This window comes from Elgaria multicarinata, chromosome 3 (assembly GCF_023053635.1).
Source record: "Elgaria multicarinata webbii isolate HBS135686 ecotype San Diego chromosome 3, rElgMul1.1.pri, whole genome shotgun sequence".
Classification (NCBI taxonomy): domain Eukaryota; kingdom Metazoa; phylum Chordata; class Lepidosauria; order Squamata; family Anguidae; genus Elgaria; species Elgaria multicarinata.
In genome coordinates, this window is record NC_086173.1 from 43,893,910 (window position 1) to 43,920,466 (window position 26,557).

General features: G+C 46.7%; 1 protein-coding gene across 1 annotated transcript in view; it reads right to left on the bottom strand.

Annotated features, from left to right (window-relative positions):
• Positions 1–26,557, bottom strand: part of SDK2 (sidekick cell adhesion molecule 2) — a 328,641-nt gene that overhangs the window by 22,532 nt on the left and 279,552 nt on the right. Inside the window, exons 19-37 of the mRNA XM_063120072.1 lie at positions 24,914–25,109; positions 24,447–24,545; positions 23,578–23,769; positions 19,432–19,553; positions 18,392–18,501; positions 16,926–17,076; positions 16,175–16,412; positions 15,884–15,999; positions 13,977–14,166; positions 12,764–12,862; positions 12,252–12,446; positions 11,800–12,001; positions 11,325–11,428; positions 9,451–9,521; positions 8,293–8,428; positions 7,105–7,161; positions 5,937–6,038; positions 5,426–5,541; positions 1,735–1,921 (exon numbers count right to left, since the gene is read on the bottom strand). Of these exons, the coding sequence (XP_062976142.1) occupies positions 1,735–1,921; positions 5,426–5,541; positions 5,937–6,038; positions 7,105–7,161; positions 8,293–8,428; positions 9,451–9,521; positions 11,325–11,428; positions 11,800–12,001; positions 12,252–12,446; positions 12,764–12,862; positions 13,977–14,166; positions 15,884–15,999; positions 16,175–16,412; positions 16,926–17,076; positions 18,392–18,501; positions 19,432–19,553; positions 23,578–23,769; positions 24,447–24,545; positions 24,914–25,109 (2,683 nt within the window). The remainder of the gene's footprint in view (positions 1–1,734; positions 1,922–5,425; positions 5,542–5,936; positions 6,039–7,104; positions 7,162–8,292; positions 8,429–9,450; positions 9,522–11,324; positions 11,429–11,799; positions 12,002–12,251; positions 12,447–12,763; positions 12,863–13,976; positions 14,167–15,883; positions 16,000–16,174; positions 16,413–16,925; positions 17,077–18,391; positions 18,502–19,431; positions 19,554–23,577; positions 23,770–24,446; positions 24,546–24,913; positions 25,110–26,557) is intronic.

Consider the following 26,557-nt stretch of genomic DNA (forward strand, 5'->3'; position numbering starts at 1 on the left):
ATTTCCTTTCTTGTTGGCTTTGATCTCCAAACATGTAACTCGAGGATGTTTTGAAGCGCATAGTTGGAAGGACGGGGAGGGGAGCAGGTGATGCAGAAGAACAAAGCAAAGGTCTGTTGAGGATGGAGCACAGAGGGTTTCAGACTACAGAGGCACATGTGTCGTTTGCCAGGCATCAAATGCAGCCTGAGGTCACCAGTTCAGCTATTCTGCTGGATCTCAGCCAGGCCCTTGATAGGTCAGTGATGCACACTCTGCAGCTCGATCCAGCTCAATAGCCAAGCTTCTAGTCGGAGAGGGTTTGGGATGTTCAGAAGCAGCAGGAGCTTGGGGTTGGAGCACAGCTGGGACCAGGGATGTAGACTGACGATGGTAAGGGGGTGGCGGTGGTAAACAGAGCTAGGTTGGGATACTGTGGGCTGCAGATCTGAAACCAAAGAGGATGAGGAAGGGAGACTAAGGCTGCAGTTAAAAGTATAGGGAAGGGAACACAGGCTGGGTTGGCAAGGTGATGTCTTGCCAGTAGAACTGGACTGGCATAGATCTGCTGCTTTTACAAAGATTAAGCAATGCACACAAATGAACGCACTGGGCTTCTTCAGACAACATGCTAAGCCATGGTTAGGCCACATACCCTTTTGCAGCAAACGGTTAGTGAGCATATTTAAACCATGGTTATGTAGCCACCATGGTTAGGAATGATTCACATGACATGCTAAGTCAGTTCACACGATATGCTAAGCCATAATGTTTAGCTGAAAATTCTTAACCACTGTGGCTTAGCATGTCGTCTGAACAGGGTCACAGCATCAGTTGTGGGTCTAAAGGAAAATAATAATAATAATAGAGTTGGGGTGTTTTCTGTGAGTATATTATTTTGGGACTACAAGTACACTGCGGACCCTGTTGGCCCCATTCAGAAGACACCTCAAACTATGGCATTAACCACAGTGGTTAAGCCAGAAAGCCAGGGTGTTTTCAGAAGACACCTTAAACCACGGCTTTAACCATGGTGGATAAGGCAAAAAGCCTTATTCACCATGGTTAAAGCCATGGGTTAAGGTGTCTTCTGAATGGGGCCTCTGTTTTGGTGATGTAGTGAAGCCAGGGCTCATAGGGTCTAAGTGCCTGGACATTCTGATTGGCAGGGGCAACAGCATCATCTACCATCCCCCTCAGACTTTCCAGTTCTTTCTGGGCTTAGCTGCAATCTTCACAGTAGCTGAGAGCCGGGGCAGATGGGTTTTCCCAATAAGAAGATATTGTTACAAGCCATCCCACGCCTACATATATAATACACATACAAATTAATATATAGATATGGATTGACACAGCTACCTGCAGTTTTGGACTCCCCTTGGGGGCACGACTATGGGGGCTGACACGACAAAGCACCTGCATTTCAAAATTTACCACTACACTGCTGGATTACATTACGTTTTGAGGCAAGAATACATTCTTTACCCAATTCCTTGGCTGGTTTTGAATTGGAGTTGCAAGCAAACTGCAGAGATGGTGAAATGCTGGTGTCAGTAGACATTAGACCATTGAGAAAAATTACACGAGGTAAACAGTAACTGAATGCTCCCCAACATTAATCAATATTTAATTAATTAAAAGTAATGGTCCATGCTCCTCCCTGCAAATCTCCATCTCAGCAAAGTCCTTGCTAAAGCCCCACCCCATGCCCAGTGAAAGTTAAGTAGGTTGTGCACCTTGTCCCATGTATCCCACCTGCTTGCTGGGTCCTGCCCTTGATAGGGGCACTACGGGGCCCATCGCCTGCAGCATTGAAGGCCAGGATGCTGACAAGGTAGGGAGTGTAGCCAGTCAGATTCTTGAGTTTGACGCCATTCTCTGGTAGGAAGAGGGTTTTCACCCTTTCGGTTTCATTCTGCCGCTGGGCCTCCCAGAAATAGATCTGTGGGGCAGGGGAAATAGGGTGAAAGCAGAGGACATGGTGAGGAAAAAGGCAAAGCAGAAGAAAAGATGCTGAGGATGGCACGAAAGCACTCATTTCGCTTTTTGTGCTCATCACATGGTGTCTGTAAAGCTGTTCTTCAACTCCAAACCTGTAGAGAAACGAAGACACGATTTTCCAAATCAATGTTTCCTTTGCTGGATCATGTTCCTTCTACTACTATAGCCCAGACTTCAGGTTGGGGAAGGCTGTTACAGCCTATATATGTACTCTTTGGGCCTGTTCAGGCAACACGCTAAGCCACGGTTAGGCAGCTAACCTTTTTGCAGAAAATAGTGAGCATGTTTAAACGGTGGTTACGTAGCCACCATGGTTAGGAATGGTTCACACGACATGCTAAGCCATAATGTTTAGCTCAAAATGCTTAACCACCGTGGCGTGGCATGTCGGCTGAACAGGTCCTAGGCCTCATATATGGGTCCTTCAGGACTTGTCCCCTAAATGCAATTGCTCTTAAGTGACTCTCATGCAGAAACATTGCTGGTGAGTTAATAAACTGGGCCAGCTGATCAGTATCTGTTCAAGAGGACAGGGCTCCTGCAGCTTTAACTGTTGTGATGAAGAGGGAATTTCACCATCTGCTGCATGCATACAAATGACACCTGCTGGAATCCCCTTTTTCTATGCAGCTGTTAAAGATACAGGAGCCCTGTCCTCCTTTCCATAGGGTCACCCTAAAATTATTGCACCAGTCTCCTGGCCCCTATTTTTTCCAGGTAATAGTTTTGGCAGAGGTTTTAAGTTGGGGGAACTGATGCTTTTGGGAGCGGGAACATTAAGCTTCCTTTACCTGCAGTTATTGTTAACCAAAAAAAAAAAAAAAAACATAACAGGAGATCAATTCTGGATTTGCTTCATTTGATCCGAATGAAAAGGCATCTCCTGGGAATTTCTAGTACTGGTGAGATTCTTACCTCCTTTCTTATTGTACCATATTCCTATTACATCTAACAATTTCCTAGTCACACTTAGGGAGCCCAGAGAACCCGAGGCAGTGACTATATGTTCTGCATCGGACATAAATCATATGAATGGTTAAGTAGTGCATGCTGCCCCTTGGAGTGTGGATCATGCCTCCAGCTAAAATGGAAATGCCTCTTTTAAATACACAGGGAGTGACTTTGCAGGCATAATTTCTCCCTTGCTTCCCTTTCATGTCCCCTTTGCCTTGGGAGGCTTGCCCAAGCTTGAGCTTTTCTGACTGATGAAAGAACGGTTAATGTGAGGAAGATGTGGTGATGCTGCTGTGTCTCCATGCATATTTTGTACTGACGGCCATCACTTTGGTCTAAAAACTTCTAAGCTGGCCTGTGAAAACACGTTCCCAAAGGAAATGAGATGCATTAAGTACTGCAAAGATGTTTTACTGAGGAAGGTGAGGTCCTCCCATTACAGGGGCAGGTAAAGATTATGGCATGTTCACCCCTGAACCAGGCAAGACAGCACAGCCGATCTGTGTTCAATCTTGGATCATGGGGATGAGTTGGGTAGTAAACGGTGCACTTCTGAAGTCACTCTTGGGTGACCTCCAAACTTTCCGCAGAGCAGCTGGGCCACCCCACCAAGCCATGAAGTCAAGGCGCCTAAGAGACAGCAACAAGCAGGCTGCATGGCAACACTTCCCGGCACCCTTGTGGTTTCTTAGGAAACAGGACAGCAACTTTCCAAAACTGCAGCTCTGCTGGCTTGTAAAATGCCCCATTGATTGCGGATGGAGCATATGAAGCCAAGAGGAAGAGCGGCTGCTGTGCAGGGATTGGCAAGAGACGATTTCCAGCTCTACAATGTCATGTTGGGCTGTACTGTCAACTGCCACCATCGAATGGACAGACTGAGGTGAGCTTTAAGCTAGGGTGGCCATATGGAAAGGAGGACAGGGCTCCCATCTCTTTAACAGTTGCATAGAAAAGGGAATTTCAGCAGGTGTCATTCGTATGCATGCAGCACTTGGTGAAATTCCCTCTTCATCCCAACAGTTAAAGCTGCAGGAGCCCTGCCCTCTTTTGTATCTGGTCACTCTAGTATAGCTCCTGCAGCTTTAACTGTTGGGATGAAGAGGGGATTTCACCAGGTGCTGCATGCATACAAAATGACACCTGCTGAAATTCCACTTTCTACGCAACTGTTAAAGATACAGGAGCTCTGTCCTCCTCTCCATATGGTGGTGGTCGTCATCGTCATCATCATCATCATCATCATCATCATCATCTATTACATTTACATCCTGCCTTTTTTCCTCCAAGGAACCCAAGGCGGTGTACATACTCCTCCTCCTCTTGATGTTATCCTCACAACATCAACTCCGTGAGGTGGGTTGGGCTGAGAGTCTGTGACTGGCCCAAAGTCACCCAGTGGGTTTCCATGGCTGAGTGGGGCCTAGAACCCGGATCTCCTGACTCCCACTCTGACACTTTAGCCAATACACCACACTTGCAATTAAGCACTTTGCAAGGAGGGAAGACTGTGCTGGACTTGAAGGAACCACATAAGCTGCCCTGGGTGAAGACCACTTCACATGTCATGTGTTTGACACCTCAAAGACCTAGTGTGTGTGTGTGTGTGTGTGTGTGTGTGCATATAACACAGCCAAAACCAGTTCTTTGAAGCATGTGATACACGTGGTTGAAAATACGTTTTGCTTAAACCCATCAAAATGTAAGGTGTGGAGCAGCTCTTAGTTCCCCGGGGGCAGAAGCAGCGCTGACAACAGGCAACACACAAACCTTGACTGTCCGAATTGAAGTGCAACAGCATCACTTGCTGGTGGAATGATGAATTGCAGGTTTTTCCAGAAAAGAAATGTGGCTATTTCTTGTTCATTTCTATCCCTTGGCCTTAAAAACGAGCGTGGAGGGGACTCTGAAATACTGTAAGGTTCCTATTTCCAGAAGGGTGGCTGTGTTAGTACTGCGGAGCCTTAAAGACTAACTATTTAGCTTACCAATGCCAGGACACCTGTGTTATCACCAATAATTTTTTTTGAATCTCCATTATTAAGAATGTAATTGTCACGGTCTGCATTTCATTTCCCTCGGACCTCACTGTCTACAACCCTCCACTCCAAGCCACTCATCACCCCATGTGACTCAGGACAAGATTTCATGCATTTGATGGACTGTAGCCTATTAAAGCTTATGCCTTAATAAATGTGTTAGTTTTTAAGGTGACTCTTTGGCATAAGGTATCTATGGACCATCCAGCTTTACACCATGCACCATTCATCCATTACTGCAAAGCATTCCTAACAGATTTGCCTGTATAGAAATAAAGGATACACCGTGATGTGCTGACATGACAGTGGCAGGAGAAACAGTTGCAGCAGTTATAACTATGTACTCAAGTTCCCCAAGGTTATTCTGTTTCCTGCCCCCAAACATCCCTTAGCATAAAAAGTATGTCGACCTCCATCCATAGCCTAGATCCCTTCCCCCTACTGCCTAGTACCTTGTAGCCTTGGATGTCTCCATTCTGTGCCTCAGGAGGTGGTGGGTTCCAAGTGATGTCGAGCTGGGTGGCTGTGACACTCTGGATGGCCACATTTTGTGGTGGAGCCGTAGGGACTGAAGAGACCAGAGAGAATGGCAGTAAGGTTGCAGAGGCCGGAGGAACTCGCAAGGCCACAGAGAAGCAGGGATTATTTTACTAAGAAATGGACGTTTGCCCATCAACACCCCAAGGAAACTCCTGGCTTTGGTCATGGACCTTTCCACCTTGAGATCTGGGCCTGCTGAACTCTTTTTGCAGGTGCCTCTTTATTGCTGAAGACATGGATTTGTTGGCTTAATGTATGAGATTGCTAGCTAATGGAAGTAAGCTTTTTATGACAGCTGCAGGCAATACAGTGTCCCTGCTATCTCAGCCATGGGAACCCGATGGCCTATATTTCAGCCTTGAGCTCTCAGGGCAGGCAAGACTTGAGAGAAAATGGCTCCTGAAAAGACGACGCTCAACTTACCAGCTTCACCCACAAAGACCTCCTGTGGCGAACTGGTGGGCCCCTCGCCCACAGCATTGTAGACGCTCATACGGATCTCGTAGCGGCGGTGCTTGTTCAGATCTGTTGAGGAGGTGAGATGGAGAAAACCAATTATCACCAGGGAGAAAGAGGTAGAGACCACCTCTTAATTCCTGGACTGCCCCCATAGTGTACCCATTCTGTGGTACCTCCTGTAATTTTCCTCCCTTTTCACCTTCCTAGAATGAAACTGTTCCTGCTGCCTTCCACAGCCTTTTCAAGCTGGGAGGATATTTCTTCAGAGGAAAGGTGGACAAAACAACAGCAAGGACACTCATGAACTGCTTGCCTTCTAGTATGGGAAGGCAAGCAATCGGTTCTTAAAAGAGCAAATGCCCAGCTCTCATGACTGTGAGCCAAAGCTTAACAAGATGAAGGAAACTTTTTCCTCTCGACTGAATACCACAAGTCCTGTTCAGACTCAAAGAGAGATATTTCCCAACAGCTCTGTTCATCTCCATAGATCCTGATCCTTACCTCTACCTGATGTCCTCAAATGTACCACAAGGTCTGCCCCTCTCTTCTCTATTATTCCCCATGCATCATTTTGCAGGTAGAGCATCTAACCTAACATACAAATCACCATCTTGAGTAACCTTTTCCCACTTTGGCTGATGTGGATTCGGTCTGTCATGGGCTGAAACTTAGAACTGATTCTATTATATTAAGTGACTGGGCAATTGTGTGTATTTTGTGTAATCCATTCATGGGAAACTTACAAATGTGCCTTTCCTAATTATCTGATTTGGGGTTTTGATTGGAAGCAAAAGCTACTATCCTTGGACATAGGACACATCTCAGATTTTAGAGCAGCCTTCCTCAATTTGGTGCGCACCGGATGTGTTGGATTACAACTCCCATCATGCCATGGTGGCTGGGGATGATGGGAGTTGTAGTCTAATACATTTGGAAGACGGCAGGTTTGGGAAGCGTGCTCTAGAAACAGAGATGTTAATAGTAGGGAATGGGAAGGAGCTGCTTCTCTCCCCGCCCCGTTCCCTGTCCCGGCATGTGACATGATTAGAATCTAGGTAGGGATGACACACAAGAGAAACCAGAAACACGAGCAGAGGTGAATGCACAGATAAGAGACCGAGCGCCCACTTACTGTCCAGCTCGTACTGTGTGAGGGAGGCCTCGCTCAGGTTCCGCATGGCATACGTTGCTGTGGGATGGCAGGTGGTCAGAAGGGAAAAGCAGTCAATGCAGGTTAGCCACATCTAAAGAGACGTCTTGACAATGCAAGCAGGACTAACAGGCAACAATGAGGGAAGAAAGCAGCTAGGAGGGAAACTCGCAACCACAGCAAACAACATGGAGGAGCTGCCAACCAGCTACTGGGCAAAGGGACAAATACCCAGGAGACAAGGGGGGAATCCGCACGTCGTTCTGAAATCGCTTCTAAGCGACCCCAGTGCGGCGTGAAAGCGAGCGTGTAACTTGCCTTTTGAAGAGCCAACGAAGAGACGTCCTTCCTGCCGCCGCCGCCGCTGCCGCCACCCAACTCCCTCCTCGCCGGCTGGGACGGAAAGCTCGGGGGAAGAAGGCGGGGTGGAGAGCTTCTTCCGCTTTCAACCCCGCCTTCTTCAGCCGAGCTCTCCTCGCCAGTGGCGAGGAGGTCTGTGGGTGGTGGCGGCAGCGGCGGCGGCGGGAAGGACGTCTCTTCGTCGGCTCTTCAAAAGGCAAGTTACACGCTCGCTTTCACGCCGCACTGGGGTCGCTTAGAAGCGATTTCAGAACGACGTGCGGATTCCCCCAAGGTAACAATCAAAGCTACGAAAGACAAATAGAGTTGCCCAGAATCAACTGTGGGCATTGGAGTAGCCTGGGAATAATTTCCTGAATAGCTCAAGAGTCCACTGACTGGATCCAGGAGATCCACAAGGAGAGAAAGTCTCCCTCAGAAGAAGCCCTCTGGCATTGTAGGGACCAAGCTGGGAGGGTTGGATGCACTGATAACACCCAGGGCCAGCATTTCCAGCACAAGTATAACCAAGGGCATAGGGACACACAGTCTATTATTCTAGGGCAATTTCTGACTCTTTGCAACAGGGGTGTGGCAGGGTAAGCCACTTTTTATTCCTTGTAGGAGACACTGGTGTTACATCCTAGGCAGTGCTTAGTACCAGGGCTTGTTGTTGGAGGGTTGCTTCCGAATGATGGCCACATTGGGTTATTGTGGCAGAATAGCTTGAAGATGGTGGTCACAGCAGAGCTTGGCTGTACGGCCGCTGAGGGCACTGCATTCTTACTTCCCCCAGCTCCTAGAAACCTCACTGCCCACAAGCGTACTCACAGGTCAGCTCTGTCCATTTTGCGCTGGGATTGCCGACGCTGCGGGCCGTAAAGCCTCGCACCCCTTCATACGCCAGTTCCCGATAGCGGATGCGGAAGCCTAGCAAGATGCCATTGATTTTGTCCTCAGATGGAGCCTGTGGAAGGAGAAACAGATACTTCGCAAGGGGATCCCGTGCAGCGTTCACTTCCCCCTGCACGGCTGGCGCTTGCCACTGTCTTCTGTCACAAGGATTCTGTGATGCCAGACTCTTGCCTTTTAAGACGGTCACCTTCCGTGGCCCAGTCAAAGGCTGCAAGACTCGCGGGAGGAGCTGGCTTCCTTTGTGTGCCGCTGTCAGCAGGGAGGAGTCAAAGTAGACAGGCGGGAGATGCTTCAGGATCCTTATATGCATCAAAGCATGAAGAATGGAAGAGTGGGATTTGATAGACATACTGGGCTCATTCAGAAGACACTGTAAACCATGGCTTTAACCACGGTGAATAAGGCTTTTTTGCTTTATTCAGTATGGTTAAAGCTGTGGTTTAAGGTGTCTTCTGAACACAGCCCGGCTTTCGGGCTTAACCGCCGTGGTTAAAGCCGTGGTTTAAGGTGTCTTTTGAATGGGGCCATTATCTAGTACACTTCCCCCTAGTCTTTCCTTTTACCTCAAGGCAATATTCCACGTGTTGTTATTTATAAATCTCTATATCCCACCTCTCAGACCCTCACACGTATCCACATTACCTGGCCCAACACACAAACCAACTGAGGCTCCTTTCCCCACTCTGCAGGGAGGGGGTCCCCTTTCCCACAAACTCAGTGGGGCATTGAGTCTATCATACATGCCATGTTTCAGCACCGAAGCCTCCCATCCCATTGCGCTGAAAGAACCTTCCTTTGCGGCAGCCAGCGGATTGAATAAAGAATATTGAGGTGGAGACTAGGAATGCATTTGGATTTGTTCAAATTCCCCTTTCTAAGGCCACAGGCAAGTTGGAACCAGGTTTGGTGGCCACAGAATTAAGCTTAGGACACCATAAAGAGCCGATGTACATCATAGAAAATGCTTCATTGGCCAGAATCTTTTCCCAAGATGGCGAGAATCCCTGAACATTCTTGCTCTCCTATTCAGAAGTTTCAGTGGGAAAACAAGCAAGCAAATGTATGCTACCTTACCTGCCAGCGGATCAACACTGATGTGGTGGTGTGTGGTATCACTGACACAATGGTGGGGGCTTCCTCTGGGGCTGAGGAGGGAAATGAAATGTGAGTCAGATGCAGGAACACCTAAATTCCCCCTACTTGTCTCTGTGAGATACAGGACACTGGGAAATGGCAGATTTTTGCATCCTAGACAGAACTTTCAATGACAACTTGGGTGTTATCAGTGCTTTGGGATCCATCTGCTTTGGGATACCTCACAATCCCTGAAACACAGATGGAATGAATTTAACAAAATCCATACATCCCTACACCTATATTGCACCAGCTATACTGGCTGTCAATGTATTGCTCTACAAAGCCCTAAATAGTTTGGGTCCAAGAGAGCTTTGGCTATTGGGCGGTATAGAAATACAATACAATACATACATACATATATACATACTTCAAGATCTATACCAACTTGCCCACACTCTGAGATCAGCATCAGAGGCCCTACTTGATGCCTATAAGAGCATTTAGGCTGGAACTCCTGAGGAATAGGGCCTTCTTAGTAGTGGCACCCTGCTTCTGGAACTGTGTTAGGAATATAGGAAGCTGCCTTATACGGAGTCAGACCCTGGGTCCATCTAACCCAGCACTGTCGACATTGAATGGCAGTGGCCTTCCAGATTTAAGGCAGGAGTTATACTCGTGTACCTGGAGATGCTAGACATTCTGTGTGCAAACCATGTGCTCTACCGCTGAACTATGCCCCCTTTCCAACTAATATTTGTCAAGCCCCATTCTGAAAGGATTTCATTCAGGCCCTAAAGTTTCACCTCTTTACCTTGGCCTATTATTGAGTTAGGACTCTATGGGGCTGCCTCTGTATATTGTAGGGATGATCAGGTTTTGTTAAATCTGTTCTGTTGTGTTTCGTAGATTGTCAGGACTCCTTTATTCCGTCTTCCACTCATTGACAGAATTGGGTTTTTTCTTTAGTGATATATGAGAATTTTGTTCCACTTGTGCAGGTACGCATTAGTGAAAGTGCAATTTCCCCCAAAAGTAAAAAAAGTCCATATTTGAATACATTTGAATGCATTGTGGATTTCTCCAACACCCCTAAGATATGACACTATTTTGTTTTAACTGTTAATGTTGATCTTTTGTTTTTATCACTGATTTATTATATTTTGTGGCTTTTAAGTTGTTGTTGTTGTTGTTGTTGTTGTTGTTGTTGTTATTATTAATATCCCGCCTTTTGTCCAATGCTGGGCCTCAAGGCAGCATTACAAAACCTATACATTTAAAACCTATACATTTAAAACCTATAAATAGAAATAGACAAAGTTAAAACTATATTCAATATATTCCAATATTAAAACATTTAAAATGACAGTTTTTAAAGTGCTTGGCACAGACAGATGTCCCAATTATTCACCAAAGGCCTGCTGGAACAAAAAGGTCTCTGCCTGCCTCTGAAAGCACATCAAGAAGGGAGCCAGTCTAGCTTCCCTGGGAACAGAGTTCTGTTGTACACTGCACTTTGTGTATGTGTTCATGGGGCCAGGGATTGTTCTAAAGGGCGGTTTATAAACCTTTTAAATAAATAAATATTCTACAGAGGGGTGTGTGTGTGTGTGTGTGAAGGGGGGAAGGCAAGCTCCTTCCTGATTCTTTGCAGTTGTGATTTTGTGTGTATCTGTTTTGATTGACGTAGCTACAACAGTATTAAATACCTAAGTCTGGAGTTATACTGGCATAGGTGGTCACTCTAGCCATATACACTGCAATGGCTTCCCTTAATGCCTTTCCCACTGCACGATAAGCTCTATTCCTATGACTGGAGGAGGAAGCTGTCTCCTCCTTCTCCAGTAAACTCATAAACGAATGTGTTCACATACCGGCCTGTAGTGTGGTGAGTGACTCCGACTCTTCACTGTACTCGCTGTCACCAATGTCGTTGGTTGCCTTGAGCCGGAATTTGTAGGTGGTGAAGGGCTTCAGCCTGCAAAGGGATCACATGGCACTTGCCGTGGTTTTGGAAGACCAGTCCAAGAGGCAACCAGGCCACTACCTTCTGCCTGCCCAGCCTCTACTTCCTAACATTTTTCACTCCAAGACTAGCAACCATTTCCTAAAAATTTCAGGAAAGCCATTTTCACATAACTGTGCTATCTGATCGCTTGCTCTAATTCCAGGCTTAATAAGAGAGAGGCAGATGGGAAGCTGAGCACTGTCCTGTGGCTGGATGATGCACTCCAGATGTGGCTACAGAACACACGGGCAAAACCGTGGTCACAGAACAGTTGCCCTTGGCAAGAACACCCTTCCATTCCCAATAAATGCCTCTTTGCACCCCATCTCTTGCTGCCTCACCTGTTGACTATGAAGGACGTGGTGTTGTGGTTGACAGAGGCAGAATGGAGCGCCCATTTCCCATCAGGGAGCTCCCGGGTCTGCACAGTGTAATACCGGACTGGTGAGAGACCATCGCTGCCTGGCTCCCAGGACAACAGCACATTCCTTGCCTTGACATCTTCCTGCAACACGACTGGCTTGCTGGGAGGTTGAGGACGATCTGGAGGTAAGAGAGGCACATTTCACTGAAGGCTGGAATCATGGGATGAAAATAAGACATGGCAGTGATAGCAGAGATACAGCGACACATGCGCCAATTCCCCATCACCACAGATAGGGCTTTGTTTGAGCATGGTACGTTTTGCAGAAGGGTTTAGTCCCACACATTCCACTGAATCACACTGGCCAGGATGCAAAGTAACCCTTTGCTCCCCCCTTCTAGCCATTAATTCCCTGCCTGCCATAATTACCTCTCTTCTCTGTGGTGACCACCAGTGCCTCCGCTGCCTCGCCCCAGCCCTTTCGGGTCTGTGCTGTGATTCGGAAGAGGTAGGTGGACTCAGGCCGAAGACCGGTAGCAGTAAACTGGCGTGCACTGGGGTTGAGTACTTCCACACTGGCTGAATTGGCGGTCGTGGTGTTGAGGCGGTGAGTGATCTGGTATGCTGCGTACAATTGGAACTCAATGCTATTAGAAAATGCCTGGGGAAAGTGACACTCTCCCATAAACCCACCCTGGTTGCAGTGAAAGAGGGAAAAGTTGTTCCAAAGGAACTGGATCCTAACTGAAGTCATTTGAGGAGAGGAGATCCACGGGTCAGGTCCACGGCTTGTGTGGTGGGTTGGTCTCTTTTACCCACCCATAATTCCTCCAGTGATAGCAACTGACATTCAAAAAGGCAGACAGAAGAAGGGAGAAGTGTCAGTTGCTTGAGCCACTCTGGTCTACAACCTCTGTGGTGGGTCGGAGTTAGCGGCTTACCCAGAATGATACCATTGGGAGCAGAAGGTGGCTGCCAGATTAACCGTACCGAAGTTGTTCGCACTTCAGGGAAGAGAATGCCCACTGGGGGCCCAGGCACTGTAACGCAGCAAGACAAGAGAGAATGGATGCTTAGAGAGAGGTTTCAAGGAACAAATCCACATCCGCATTCAAAGGCAGAGAATGGAATGTGCATAGAAACACACTCACACGCATTAGCACACTACACTAAAGCTAAAATTGTTTACTTTATTTGAATATTTGGGGGCCGGGGCTGTGTTTAGGGAAGTGCAGTTGCTGATAATGTTGATAATAAGGCTTTACAAAGATCACCAATGTATTTTATGTATGTATGTATGTTATTTATTTCATTTCTAACATTTATAAAGCACCCTTCCTCCACAAAGGATCCCAGTGCAGTGAACACCATGTTAAAACAATTACACATGAAAGGACAAATTAAAACAACAACTCCTCGACCAGCAAGCCAAACAAAAACATAACCAATTCAGTTTTTTAAAAATAAATGAACATTTTAAATGGTGAAATTGTAACGTATTACAGTGTCAAAATGCTTGGGCAGAAATTTGGCGCTGGAAAGAAAACAAAGTTGGTGCCAATCGTATCTCCTTTGGGAATGCTTTCCTAATTCGGAGCGGCGTCACAGGGAAGGTCCTCACCTTTGTAAATACATAGTGCATGGCTCCCACTGATGGTATTTAGAGAATGAAGCACACAGATCTGGTGTAGCACAGGGGCTAAAGGACTGAGTTACCATGCAGGAAATCCCTAGTTCAAACCTTGCCTCTGCCATGAAACCTGCAATATGGGGGTAATAATACTGATCTACCTTACAGGTGCGTTGCAAGGATCGCAACCAAATAACGTACATGAAACACTCTGACCAAGTGAAAGTGCTAAATAAATGCTAATTACTGCTATTATCTTAGCAAACCGTATTAGAATCCCACGATGTGTGATTGAATTTGTCCACAACACAAATGGGGTATGTCCTAAGGAATAGGCTTTCTTTTTGTTTGATTTGCATAGGCTTTGAATGTCTCACAGATCTCCAATTCCAGAATGTCTTTACTTCCTTTTCTCCCTCCCTCATTAACCTTAATGCATTCCCTTAACCATTTTGTGGTTAAGCAGCATGGTTTAGTGTGTTGTCTGAACCATGCCACTGTAATTACGTCCAGCAGACACCTACCATCATCCAGTGTACGTTCAAGGATGGGTGGACTGCTGGGCACACCATCACCGATGCGGGTAAAAGCCAGCACCCGGATCTCATAGAGGACGTACTTGCCCAAGCCTGTGAGCTGGGCACTCCGTGAAGCATTGCCTTCCACCAACCAGAACTGGGCCCTCGCATCTGAATCCTTCTCCTTGTACATAACCTAAAAGAGAAGACACACAGATGATCAAGGCGATGGAGAGGCAATGGCTCCCCCTACTACTCAGGTATCCTTCCTCCAAAATTGGTGGGGTGAAACCCTTGTACAAAAAAAGAGAAGAGCCAGAAATTAGGCCATTTGGAAAGTGCCTGAGGCATAAGATGAGACTGGGCAACATGAAACGGAATAGACTGGAGAAGGGAGAGTTGGTGCAGACTTAGAAGAAACAAAATGGAGGATGTTACGGCCAGCATCAAGTCTAGGCATGGTCGGGTACCTGCTGAGGGCCCACAGCCCAGCAGGGATCCACTGACAAGAGCCCCTGGACTTGCTCCTCTTCATCTACTTGTTCATGGACCTCTTGCTATGGCCAAGGCAACAGTGCTGAGAAGGAAGAGCAGTAGATGCCATTGGCTACTTGCTCACTGGCTCTCTGCTTCTCAAGCAAGCAAGTGGTAGCGATGATGAGAAAGAGGATGAGGAGAAAGAGCAGGTAGTGACCATGGCAGCGAGAAGGTAGACTCATTGAGCGAGGGCCCCCACTGTGGGCGCCTTGTCCAAGGGCCCTCAAAAACCTGGAACAGGCACTGGAGGATGTGACAGAGGAATTGAAAAGTGGAGGAAAAGGAAGCATGGCTTGCTGTTCGTAGGTTCATCTCTGGGGACAATAAAAATTAGAGAGATGAATATATTCACTGAGGCATACTGCTGAGACTGCTCTATCCCTGCACTTCAAAAACATGTCTCCTTAGGCATTGTGGGCTTGGGGTACGGCGGTGGTGGTGGTGGTGGTGGTGGTGGCAGTGGGAAATTCACCACTGTGGGGTGACTTCAGATCCACTCTATAGTCTCTAAGGGGCAGGAACTGAGAGGTTGCATTTTGCTGCCTTGTCAGAGAGATACATACACAGCCTGTAGCTGGGATGGACATTACTAGGCTACTGTATACCACAGATATGAGATATGGTATGATGTGATGTCCATTCATGGAACACCTCCTCAAAGATGTTTGCTCGGTGCCAATATTTTTTTTGTTACCAGGTGAAGGTTTTTGAAACAATTCCCCCACCCCCCAGGCTTTCTAATGGATTATTTTAAAATATTGCAGTTTGCAGGTAGAGAATAAGGGTCAAGGCACTGCGGAAGAAAATGAGAATTGGTTTGGAATGAGAGGATTTCCAGTTGGGGCTCAGGAGCACCAATACATTTTTAACAGGAAACTGTAAAGTAGCCATCATATTGCAGGCAAAATGTCCTGATGTCCTGTATGCGAGAATGTCTCCTTGAGTGCATCCTTCTTATCTAACATAAACAAGAGCTCTGGCTCCAGTGCTGCTGTGTCAAAGTTAACTTCTGTAACTTACTGTCAGGCCAAAGGTATTGTTTACAGAACAGAGAGAATTGTTTAGCATAATTAGCTATGCCCCAGTGTTATGCTATGATTGGTTAATGCTGCTACTGGGCCCTGCCCCTTGCAAGCTCAAATACTGTACTGTATTCCCTATGTCTTTTGTCTGATTGCTCCCTTTGAAGAGACCAGGCCTTGATTACTAATCAATAAAGCGCTTTTGAACCCTCTGTCGGTGGAATGGTGGAGTCGTGCTTAAGGGCTGTTTGGATTTCGTCCTTGGGGGAAAAGAACATTGATCTAACAAATGGAGCATGGTGGGGGAGAGGGGACTACATTTTAGAAAAAGGGACCAGCGTTTCTAGTGCCTACCTTGTAGCCCAGGACAAGCCCATTTCGGTCAGCCTCGGGGATGTCATTCCACCGCACTAGCATGGAGGTGGAGGTGGTAGCCAGAGCGGAGACGTTGGTGGGTCCAGATGAAGGCACTGTGTGCACAAAGAGAAGGACAGATGGGAGTCTGTGTTGAAATGACAAGCTCCTCTGAGATGCTCTGTAATAGGCAAAACACAGCCCAGTGCTCCACATGCAAAGTTGCAGGCTAGCAGAGGCCTGCCAGACTGTCTCAAGGCCTAGTGACAAGGCTGGGGGTGGAGAGGGTACCTGACTCCCGGGTTCGCCCCACTACGGTCTGACTCCATGGCCCAGGCCCAATGGCATTGAAGGCCTGCACCTGCACGCGGTACTCAGTCCATTCTTCCAGGTCCTCTATGGTGAATTCGCGCTCCACACGGTCATGGATGGTGTTGGTCAGGGTCCGGCTGCGCCCATCCAAGCGCGAGTAGCGCAACCGGTAGCCCACAGACTCAGGGCTGCCATTGTATTCTGTCTCTGGCAGGGGCTGGGGAAACAACAGGAGCATCATTGCTGGCTTGTAACGGATCCCTTTCAAGAATGCGTCAAACTTACAGATGTTACGTTTTCCCAACCCTATGTAGAGAGGCCAGATAGGATGAAGCATATGCAATTTTGAGAATTTCCTAAATGCGTACAAGCTGTGATCTTCAGGAACAAATTGTCAGATTTCTTTAGTTAAAGAGATTTCTTAGCACTCATGAATTTCAATGGATAAATATTTTTTAGATGGGCCTCTAGTATGTGCCCTCAATTGTCAGAAAAGCCTGGTTCACACTTAACACCAACTCATGGTTTATTTAACCCATGGTTTGTTGGCTGGGGTGAACAAATTGTGGTTTGTTTCCTCATCCTTGGGTTGTGTGTTTCCCTGTCTTTACACTATAAGTACTGGCTGATCCATTGTGATTCAGTTCCCCATGGCTTCATTGCTCCCTGATTTCCCCCACTTCCCCAGAAACAATTATGGGGCCTAGCGCCTCCTTATGCCAGTGCTCACCATCCATCTCAGCCAGAGGCTGGTTTCACTGGCTGTTCGCAATGTAATATTGGCAGGAGATACATCAGGTGGGGCCTGCAGTGTCTGGATCCTGCGGGAAGGCAGGCTGGGTGGGCTGGTGCCTACGATGTTCACTTGTCGCATGCGGAAGCTAGTAGCAGAAAGGAAGAAGATTGGCATTGGGAGAAACCGCAAGATGGTCGAGGAAAGGTTCCTCCCCCCTCCAACTTTGAGCTTACACCTACACATGCTCTGAGTGGCTGCTAGGGATACTTAGCCCTACAGACCATTCCCCACTGATCAGCCCAGTGCTCCAATTTTCAAGGAAAAGGTCGGTGGTGCTTACTGAAATCCACAACTCCCCAAATTTTAGCCCAATTATGCTCCCCATCCAAAGTCTTCTAAAACCAGTTTATAAGAAGGTTGTCATAAAGGCTATGAAAGCTAGGCCCTCTCTGCTCTCCTGTTATTTAGGCACTGGGCCAATCTTTGTTACACCAACCCTACTTCCTGATATCTTTCTGGAAGGAAACAGACAGTCTCCTTGATATAAAGGAAAGGGAACCACTGGATGGGGGGTGTTGGAACATTGTGTGAAAGCATTCATGGAGTGTTGGTCTACCAATAGCCATCAGCATGGTGCCTAGATGGAACCTCCATCTTTGAAGGCAGCACACCTCTGATTGCTGGGGAGCCACCGTGGGAGAGGGACAGTCGTCTTCAAAGCCTGCTTGTGGGCTTCCCAGAGACGCCTGATTGGCCACTGTGGGAAGCAGGATGCTGGACTAGATGGACTTTTGGCCTGATCTAGCGGGGCTCTTCTTATGACCGCCCAGCAATAGAAACATCATCATCATTGTTGTTGTTGTTGTTGTTGTTGTTATTATTATTATTATTATTATTATATTTATATCCCGCCTTTCCCCCAATACTGGGACTCAAGGTGGTTTACAAGATTAAAACATGTACAATTAAAACATATACTGTAAATATAAATTATCAAAAGTTAAAAGGGGGGGGGGGATCCAATACATTAACAGGTCCAGAGTAGTTCCAAAAGCCTGCTGGAACAAAAAACTTTTTGCTTGGCTCCGAAAGTGTAGCACAGAGGGAGCCAGCCTAGCCTCCCTGGGAAGGGAGTTCCAGAGCCTTGGAGCAGCCACTGAGAAGGCCCTCTCCTGCACACCCATCAGGTGTGCCTGGGATGTTGGTGGGACTGAGAGAAAGGCCTCCTCAGAAGATCTCAGCGTAGAGGCAGGCTCATATGGGAGAATATACTGTCTTTCAGATAACCTGGACCCGAGCTGTATAGGGCTTTATAGGTGATAACCAGCACTTTGAATTGTGCCTGGAAAGAGACTGGAAGCCAGCGAAGCTGTTTTAACAGGGGGGTTGTGTGCTCCCTGTACCCATATTGCTTGGCCATTATCAGTACCCCTCCCCTCTTCCTCTGACCCAGCACCCACCTGTAGTATGTGTAGGGGTTGAGGTTGGGCACCTCCATGGAGCGGGAGTCTGGCTCATTAGACAGCTGGTGGATGAGGGTCCACTCCTCACTTTCACCAGTCTGGCCCACCTGGGCGGCAAACAAAGCAATGAGCAGGATTGGGGCAGCACTATCATTCCACAGACCACTGCCTGTTTCGCCTCCCTCTGGGATTGTAAAAATGTCTTAGCTGAAGCTGTACAGTTTGGTGTTCTCACATGCTGAAAAGCAGGAGAACTCTTCATACCATGAATACATATTTGGGTAAATTAAAGAAATCCCATCACTTTATAGGCTTTCAGGAGAAGATGTTGCTGCCCTTTTATCACATCTTACTGTTTTCCTTTAATGATTATTTACTGAACTTGTTGGCTCTCTTCCTACTGGAAAAAATATGTATAGCCATGGCATCTCTCAATAAATACACAAAAAATACAAAGACGAAATGTAAAGTAAACATGTTGTATGTAAGAGCTCTTCATAGCAATATGCTGACACTCTTCTGTAAAAATAACCCCAAAAGCTTTTCCCAACTTTTGAGATTTCATCAGCCATTGCACACATACTTTCAAACCTATTTTTTCAGCAATCACAAGAAACATTTTTTAAAATAAAAGGTGAAGTTCTCAGGATGACAAATCTGCTTCAGTATCAAATTCCGTGCTTGCCCAGTACACTTGTGGACTACATACAGTCCTGCCTGTCGCTGCTCCTATTTCCACTTACATTTCACTTACGGTTTTCTCTATCCCCACATCACCATGCCCTTCCCTTCCTCCTTGCCCTCTGCCACTGCAGTTCTTGAAATTATCTGCATTTCTCAAAAAATTAGCAAATTAAATGTGTTCAAAGCATGGAGAACTTGGGCTTTCATCATGTTACAGAGTTGACACGTCGCCTGATGGCACAGAGGTTTCTTCAACTTCAATACAACAATTGCTATCCTAACGATTAGAAAAGGGATGAAACAGAAAGCATTGACCTCTTGCACGGCACGATGAACCCTGGTCACAGATTTACCTGAGCCTCTACCTGCCACCTGGAAATTGATGTCTTCCCATCATAACCAGGACGGAACTGAAGTGTGACTGAGCGGGGACCAATGTTGGAGATGCCCAGATTAGTAGGGGCCCCAGGGAGCTCTGTGAACAAAGAGAAAGCAAAGATGGAACTGACTCATCTACAGCCCATGGATGGTACACATTGACCCAGCTACTCTTTGTCCTTCACAGAAGAGCATTTTGCCCAAAGCCTGCACAGAAGAGGAAGTTTCCATCTACTAGACTCCAGCCTTCTCCAACCTGGTGCTCTCCATATGGTTTGGACTTCAACTCCCATCAGCCCCTGCCAGGATGGCCAATGGTCGGGATTCCTGGGAGATATCATTCAATACATCCAGAGGGCATCAGGTTGCTAACTTAACAGGAGAAAGTATCACTTGATTAGATGAACTATAGTGTGCTATGAACACTATAGTGGTGAGGGAGACAGAGATGCACTGTACCAAAAGTGTCTTTAGGAGGAAAAGAAAGTCAACCAACATAGGTAAAAGAAGCCACGTGTGCTACACACTACAGCTGAAGTGTGCCCAAGTAAAACAAAACAAAAATAATTTAGCTCTTGTGCAAACATTTGCCACACCTGAAGTCTCATCTTTAGTTGTAACCTCAAGCTTCAGACACAAAAGAAAGCAAACCCTAGGTCTTAAGAAGGGGAGAGACTACTGCTTCCTAAAGTTCCTGAAGGTTCAAAGAAGTAACTGTCCCTATGGGACAGTTCTGTAGATGAAAAAGATGCTAAGCAAATTGAGATGTTTCTCTCCTTCAGTGGCTTTTGCCCCTTTGTCGCCATGCTATAAAAAAGCAGCATGCATTATTAAGCCTCATCTTCATGGGGCCTAACTATATCTTAACTATATCTTAAACACTTAGATGGACAACCATCTGTCAGGGATGCTTTAGGGTGGATTCCTGCATTGAGCAGGGGGTTGGACTCGATGGCCTTGTAGGCCCCTTCCAACTCTGCTATTCTATGATTCTATGTGTAACAAAAGTTTGAAGGCTGCTTCAGGAGGAGGTGATTTTGAATGAAGAAGTGGAGGGGGGGCACTTAACTCACTTCTCTGCCCGTGGTGTCTCTGCTCCACTCTCTCCCACACTGGAGGTATTCAAGAGGCAGCAGGACAACCACATGTCAGGGATGCTTCAAGGTGGATTCCTACACTGAGCAGGGAGTTGGACTCGATGGCCTTATAGGCCCCTTCCAACTCTACTATTCTATGATTCTATGATTGCTTTCCTCCCCTCATCAGCTATGATTTCTCCTATGTGCTTTCAAGCACAAGGCAAGTTGCAAGGAGTCATAATGCAAGGGCAAACACATTCTACTGGAGGTGGAGCAGGAGAAGGAGCTAGAGTGCACGATTTTGAGAGGAGAAATGGCTAGAGAGGAATGAATTGTATTCTTACATTCTTATAGGTGGCCCATGGAGGAAAAGACTAACAATGGCTACTAGTCATGCTGAATATGGACCTGTTCAGACAGCACACTAAACAATGGTTAGGCCACTAATCCTTTTGCAGCAAATGGTTAGTGAGCATGTTTAAACCATGGTTATGTAACCACCATGGTTAGGAATGGTTCACACGACACGCTAAGTCATAGTTCACACAACATAATGTTTAGCTCAAAATGCTTAACCACTGTGGCTTAGCATGTCGTCTGAACAGGGTCTATATGTTACTTCCAGCATCAGAGGCAGTGTTTTTCTGAATACCAGTTGCTAGGAACAACAGTGAGAGAAGGCCAGAGGGATCTTGTTGGCCACTGTGGGAGGCAGGAAGATGGATTAGATAGGCCTTTGTACTAATCCAGCAGGGTTCTTTTTACGATTAAGCATTCTCTCCTGTACCTACCATTTCGCACTCTGTAGGAAAAGCAGCCATTAATATGCACACATGCATGAAATATATTATTCCTCCTTTCCAGGCATAAAGTTGCAAACTGTTTGTGAGATAAGCTAAATAACCCCCAAACCCACCAAATAATAAGATGAGGAATAGGAATGGAAGAACAAGGGGATTCTCAGTGGTCAACATGGCAGCTGATTAACGCTGCATTATAAGACTGCTGTATCTTTGAATTAGGTCTGACAACAAGGCAGGTCTCAAACAAATATTTGAAGTGATTCAAGTATTCATCAAATTCAAAACTCCCATCTCATGAAAGTCACAAGGGGAGCTGACAGTGTTTTCTGTAATTTCATATTCATTACTTTGATGTTTGTTAATTTAATAATGCTGAAGCTTGCGAGAGGTTGGTTGTTGCCAGATTGTGAGGGGCATGTTATCTGCCTGCACGAATGAGACCCACACTTGAATTAATTGAATTACTCAAAAGGACAAATATTGAAACTAATTGGGTTTGGCAAAGTCAAAGTTCGCCCAGGCAAACTGAATTAAATCAAATACGGAAAATAATCTGTTCATGAATACGCATCTTCAAAATCCAATTCATGAGGGCTTGAAAAAGCTAGATGTAGATTCATCTTTAGTTTGAGGATCCCTTACTAAAGTGCATCCCTTGCTCCGACTAATACTCCCAATAACCTAGGCATGGCTTGGTGATTGAAGGTTAGGAAAGCACAGAAATATACAGAAAAGAGCTTTAAATTATAAGAACCATCATGGTTTGGGATGGTCTTACATGCCCTGAAGAAAAGCTCTATTTGCTGAGTGATCCAGCCTGAAGCCCAACAAAGGTATGGCTAAGACTTCAGGCCAGGTATAGATAGGAATTCTTCCTCTAAACAGTTAAGCCAAGTTTGGCCACTCAGAATGAGATCTACGTATTTGCTCTCACCAGACTAGGTGAAATGACCACTTATCCCAAGACAACTGTCTCAGCTTCAGCCTAGGGCAGAGCTGGGCAACTTACGGCTGTACAGATGTTGTATTGCAACTCCCCCACCACTGGCAATGCTGGGTTGGGCTGATGGGAGTTGCGGTCCAACAACACCTGGAGGGCCACAAGTTGCCCAGCCCTGACTTAGGTTTTAGCTAGACCTACCTTATAGTCCGCGACGGAGGAGGGAAGATCTCGCGCTGTGTTTATCGCGAGTTCCCTCCTCTGTTTACATGCGACACGTGACGACCTCAGAAAGAGAGGCGTCGCGCCTGCCATTTTTTAAAAAAAACTTAAAGGGGCAGCAGTGCAAGAATACCCATGTTCAAACAGTATTATTTAAAATTTAAATTACTTTCCCCGCTCCCCCCACCCTGCGCCCTGTGCGCGGCTTGCAGCTCCTCGCGAGGGATTGTGCGGAGCTGGGTCAATCCGCAGTGCCCGGCCACATGTTCCGTGGACTTGGGCTCAGCCTGGGACCACAGAAAAAGTGGGGCCAAAGCGGAGGGTGAGATCCCGGGGCAAGGGAGGGATCATCCCTCCCTGATCCCGGGATCCCCTGTGCGTCATGTGGACGCACAGGGACGATCCCGGGGATCACCCTGAGATAAAGCCCCATCTAGCTATGGCCTTAGGGTCTGATTCCATGTTTAAGAGGCAAATCTGAGGTTACAGGGAGAGCGATGTCATCATCTCTGAGAGATGGAATTTCTTCACAGAGGGCACTGATAGCCTGTGAGCCAAGAAAGTCTGAATGCACACTGGAATATTAAATTACACTGGACTGTTCAATAAATGCCTATACACACTTGTTATTGGTGGGATTGTGCATATGCCTTGCTATTTAGCAGTCTCCACCCAGTTTTCACTTAACCATCTATCTACAGGAGGGATCAACCGTGTACCCATAATTGTGATGTGAAGAAACACTCACCACCCAGTGCGCTGTTTGTGCAGTCAGAACTTCCATTACCAGTGGAAGGGCAGAAGCTCCAGCACTCCTTCCTACTTACTGTGCTGCTAATTAGGAACATAGGAAGCTGCCTTATACTGAGTGAGACCTTTGGCCCATCTACCCCAGTATTGGTGACACTGACTGGCAGCAGCTCTCCCGGTTTAAGGCAGGAGGTTTTCCTGCCCTACCTGGAGATGGTGGGGATTGAACCTGGGGACTGTCAAGAGTACAAAGCATGGGCTTTACCCACTGAGCTGCGACACCTCCCAATTGCTGTGCTGCAGGCAGGGCCTGTACGCCAAGCTTACCTGGAGGAACTCCAGAGGAAATGGTGGAAGAGGAAACCTGTCCCTGTCCTTTGGAGGTCATGGCTGCCACTTCAATGGTATAGGTGGTGAGGGCAGTGAGGCCAGTGACGCGGTATTCCAGTGTGACATTGGGCAGGTAGTGCGTGACCCTCGTGTTAGTGCGGTTGTATTCCTCCCAGGAGATACGGTAGCCTAAAAGAACCCAACACAAGCACAGCCATGTAAGACTACACAACTTTCACTTATACTCAGGATGCAAACAAAACAAGGCTGACTAATCCTGTGGCCATAAGCCAGACTCTTAGGCCTCATTGGCTGGCCTTTTAGAATTTGGGGTTATGTTGCCTTAGTGCTCCCACTGGTTCATTAAGCTTCTTTAAAATCTGTTTACTACAAAACAGGGAGGCTCTAGGAAGCTTAAGACAAACAAATGTCATCGTTTTAGTCCCTTGTGCTGATGCGGAGCTGAAGCCAATATTTGATTATATATATGTTTGTAATGGCTTCGGCTACACAAATAAACTTTCTTTACTTACTTACAATATGGCTTACCAGCTGGGAATCTAGTTCAGTGTCACTGCAAATGATAGCACAACTCTGAAGATTCAGATAAATACACAAACACGATTCCGTAGATGCCGAACCGAGCTTGTTTCCTTCCTCCTTTATTAGAAACGCTGTCTGACTTGTATGTTTTTTATATATATTTTTAACTTTTTTAAACCGCTTTGTTAAATAGAGTTTAATAAATTATTTTTTTAAAAAAAAAAAACTCTGAAGATTCAGATTGCCTGTGCAGAAGTTTTCTTAGGTAGTTAAAGAACAACCCTTAAAGAGCAGGCTCCACCCCAGCTGACGATGTCTCTTACCGGTCAGAATGCCATTCTTTTCCAGGGGCTCTTGCCAGCTGACTTTGAGAGATGTGTCTAGGATCTCGTTGAAGCTGAGGTGTCCCACCGGACCCGGAACTAGCCAAACAAATAATCCCACCACCCAGAAAGTTACAACAGGACAAACACTCCATGAATTCCTCAAGGAAATCAAAAAGGGAAGTTGCTGGTTACTGACTCATCCCAGGGAAACACATTCAAAGGATTTTGTGAAACAAGGAGGACTGCAGTAGGCACAGCCAAGATGGAGTCAGGGGCCTTCCGAACGCCACTGCAGCCTCAGCAACGAAGTGTCAGGCTCTACAACTGAGGCAGTAACCTACTCAGACTTCCAGAGTGGAAGATGTTGACCAGTGGGTTAGGGGCGTGTGTGGACCCACAGTTTCATGGACATACAGGAACCCAAGAGCCGTGCCTGTGCCCAGCTCCAAAGGGAAGGGCCGTACCGTCCTCATGGGTGCGCACCAGCTGCGGTGGGCTGCGGGGTCCGTCGCCTGGTGTGGTGAAACACAGCACGGAGGTGAAATACTCTGCGAACTTCTTGAGGCCTGAGATATAACCCACGTGGATGTTGTCTTGGAAGTTAGGCCTTACTGTCACCACAGTCACGTCTTCTTCTTGTGCGGGTTCCCAGGCAATCAGCTAAGGGAAAATGAATGGCATCATGGTTTGATCAGGAGGAGGCAGCTCTCTCAAGCCACTAAAGCCAGATGTGGCCTTTAAAGTATGTGTGAATGCCAAAGCTATTTGGCCAGTCTTAAAGTGTATTCTTCATTAACCGCTGGTTGGCCACTGGTGTGAACCGAATGCTGGACTAGATGGACACATGGTCTGATCTAGCAGGGCTCTTCTTACGTTTTTATGTCCTTTACCTCTTTTAATTTGCACCCTGTTGTATGAATACATGAGAAACGAGCAGCAGTGGGGCCCTTTTCACAGACAAAATTGAAACCCCCAATCACTTAAGCACTTTCTTATTTGCCCAAGCTGTTTAAGCCCATTCCACGTGCTGCCAGCCAGGTCTCAGCTTCATGGTCAGAACAGAATGCAGCCTGGGCATTATCCTGGTACAGCAAGAGATACTCCATGAGTAACTGAACCTGCCAGTGAAGTGGTGAGGAAAAACAACAACCAATCTGGATTTAGAAACTCCCAGGTGGCAAAGAATTGATTGCATCCCTTGGCAAACTGTGCCAGTTAATTAAGTGAGATCTAGGATGGTCTGAAATGAAGAATATTTTTTCCTTCCTAAAGTTTAAAAAGCTCAGAGCAGCTTACATGGGATTGTCAGCATATCTCCCATCCAGACACTGATCAGATCCACACCTGCTTAGCTTCAACAATGCTACAGCATCAGGTGGTCTTACACCATTCACTGAAAGGCTCATGGCTTGTGAGGCTGAGGCTGCTGCAGCTCCTGGGGTCTTCCTTGTCTCTAGCTTTGGTAAATGGGCACATAAGTGTTTGCGTCTGAAAAACACTTATTTGGGGGGCTCACCTACATCTAAGTCAAGCTGTCTTTACTTCTTCCCTGGGGAGACAACTTTAGCTCTCTAGCAGAATAATCCTACACTTCAGTTCCATCACCTGAGGGGATATGGTGGAAGCCTTGTGATGCCAGTGGAATGCAAGCTATGCTGCTTCAATGACAGATACACCAGTGGGACAGCTAAAATTGAACAGGGTCATAGGGGGGGATGGGGGCGGCGCATTGGAGAAGCACATGAATGCCATATCTTGTACTCCTGCAGCCCATGACCATGTGCCTGTCAATGGCAGAACTTTACACAACCGGACCTAGTGCAAGGAATTTTCCTTCCTTCACCATGGTAGAACATGGGATATGGCACAAGTCAACATCCAATCGTCCCCTCCCTTCCTAGGCTGAGCATGTCTCAAGGGCACCACATCTCTCCTCCTAGCACAATTGGAGTATATCAGTATAGGATTGCTTTGCCCAGGCAGAATGTCGTAGGCAAAACTTCAGGGTGGGTAGAGAAGGTAGGAAGTTCTGAAAATAGAAACCTTTACAGAAATATTTCTGCGGGGGAGTGTGTGTTTTAAGAAAGACAAAGAGCTATTATGTTCAT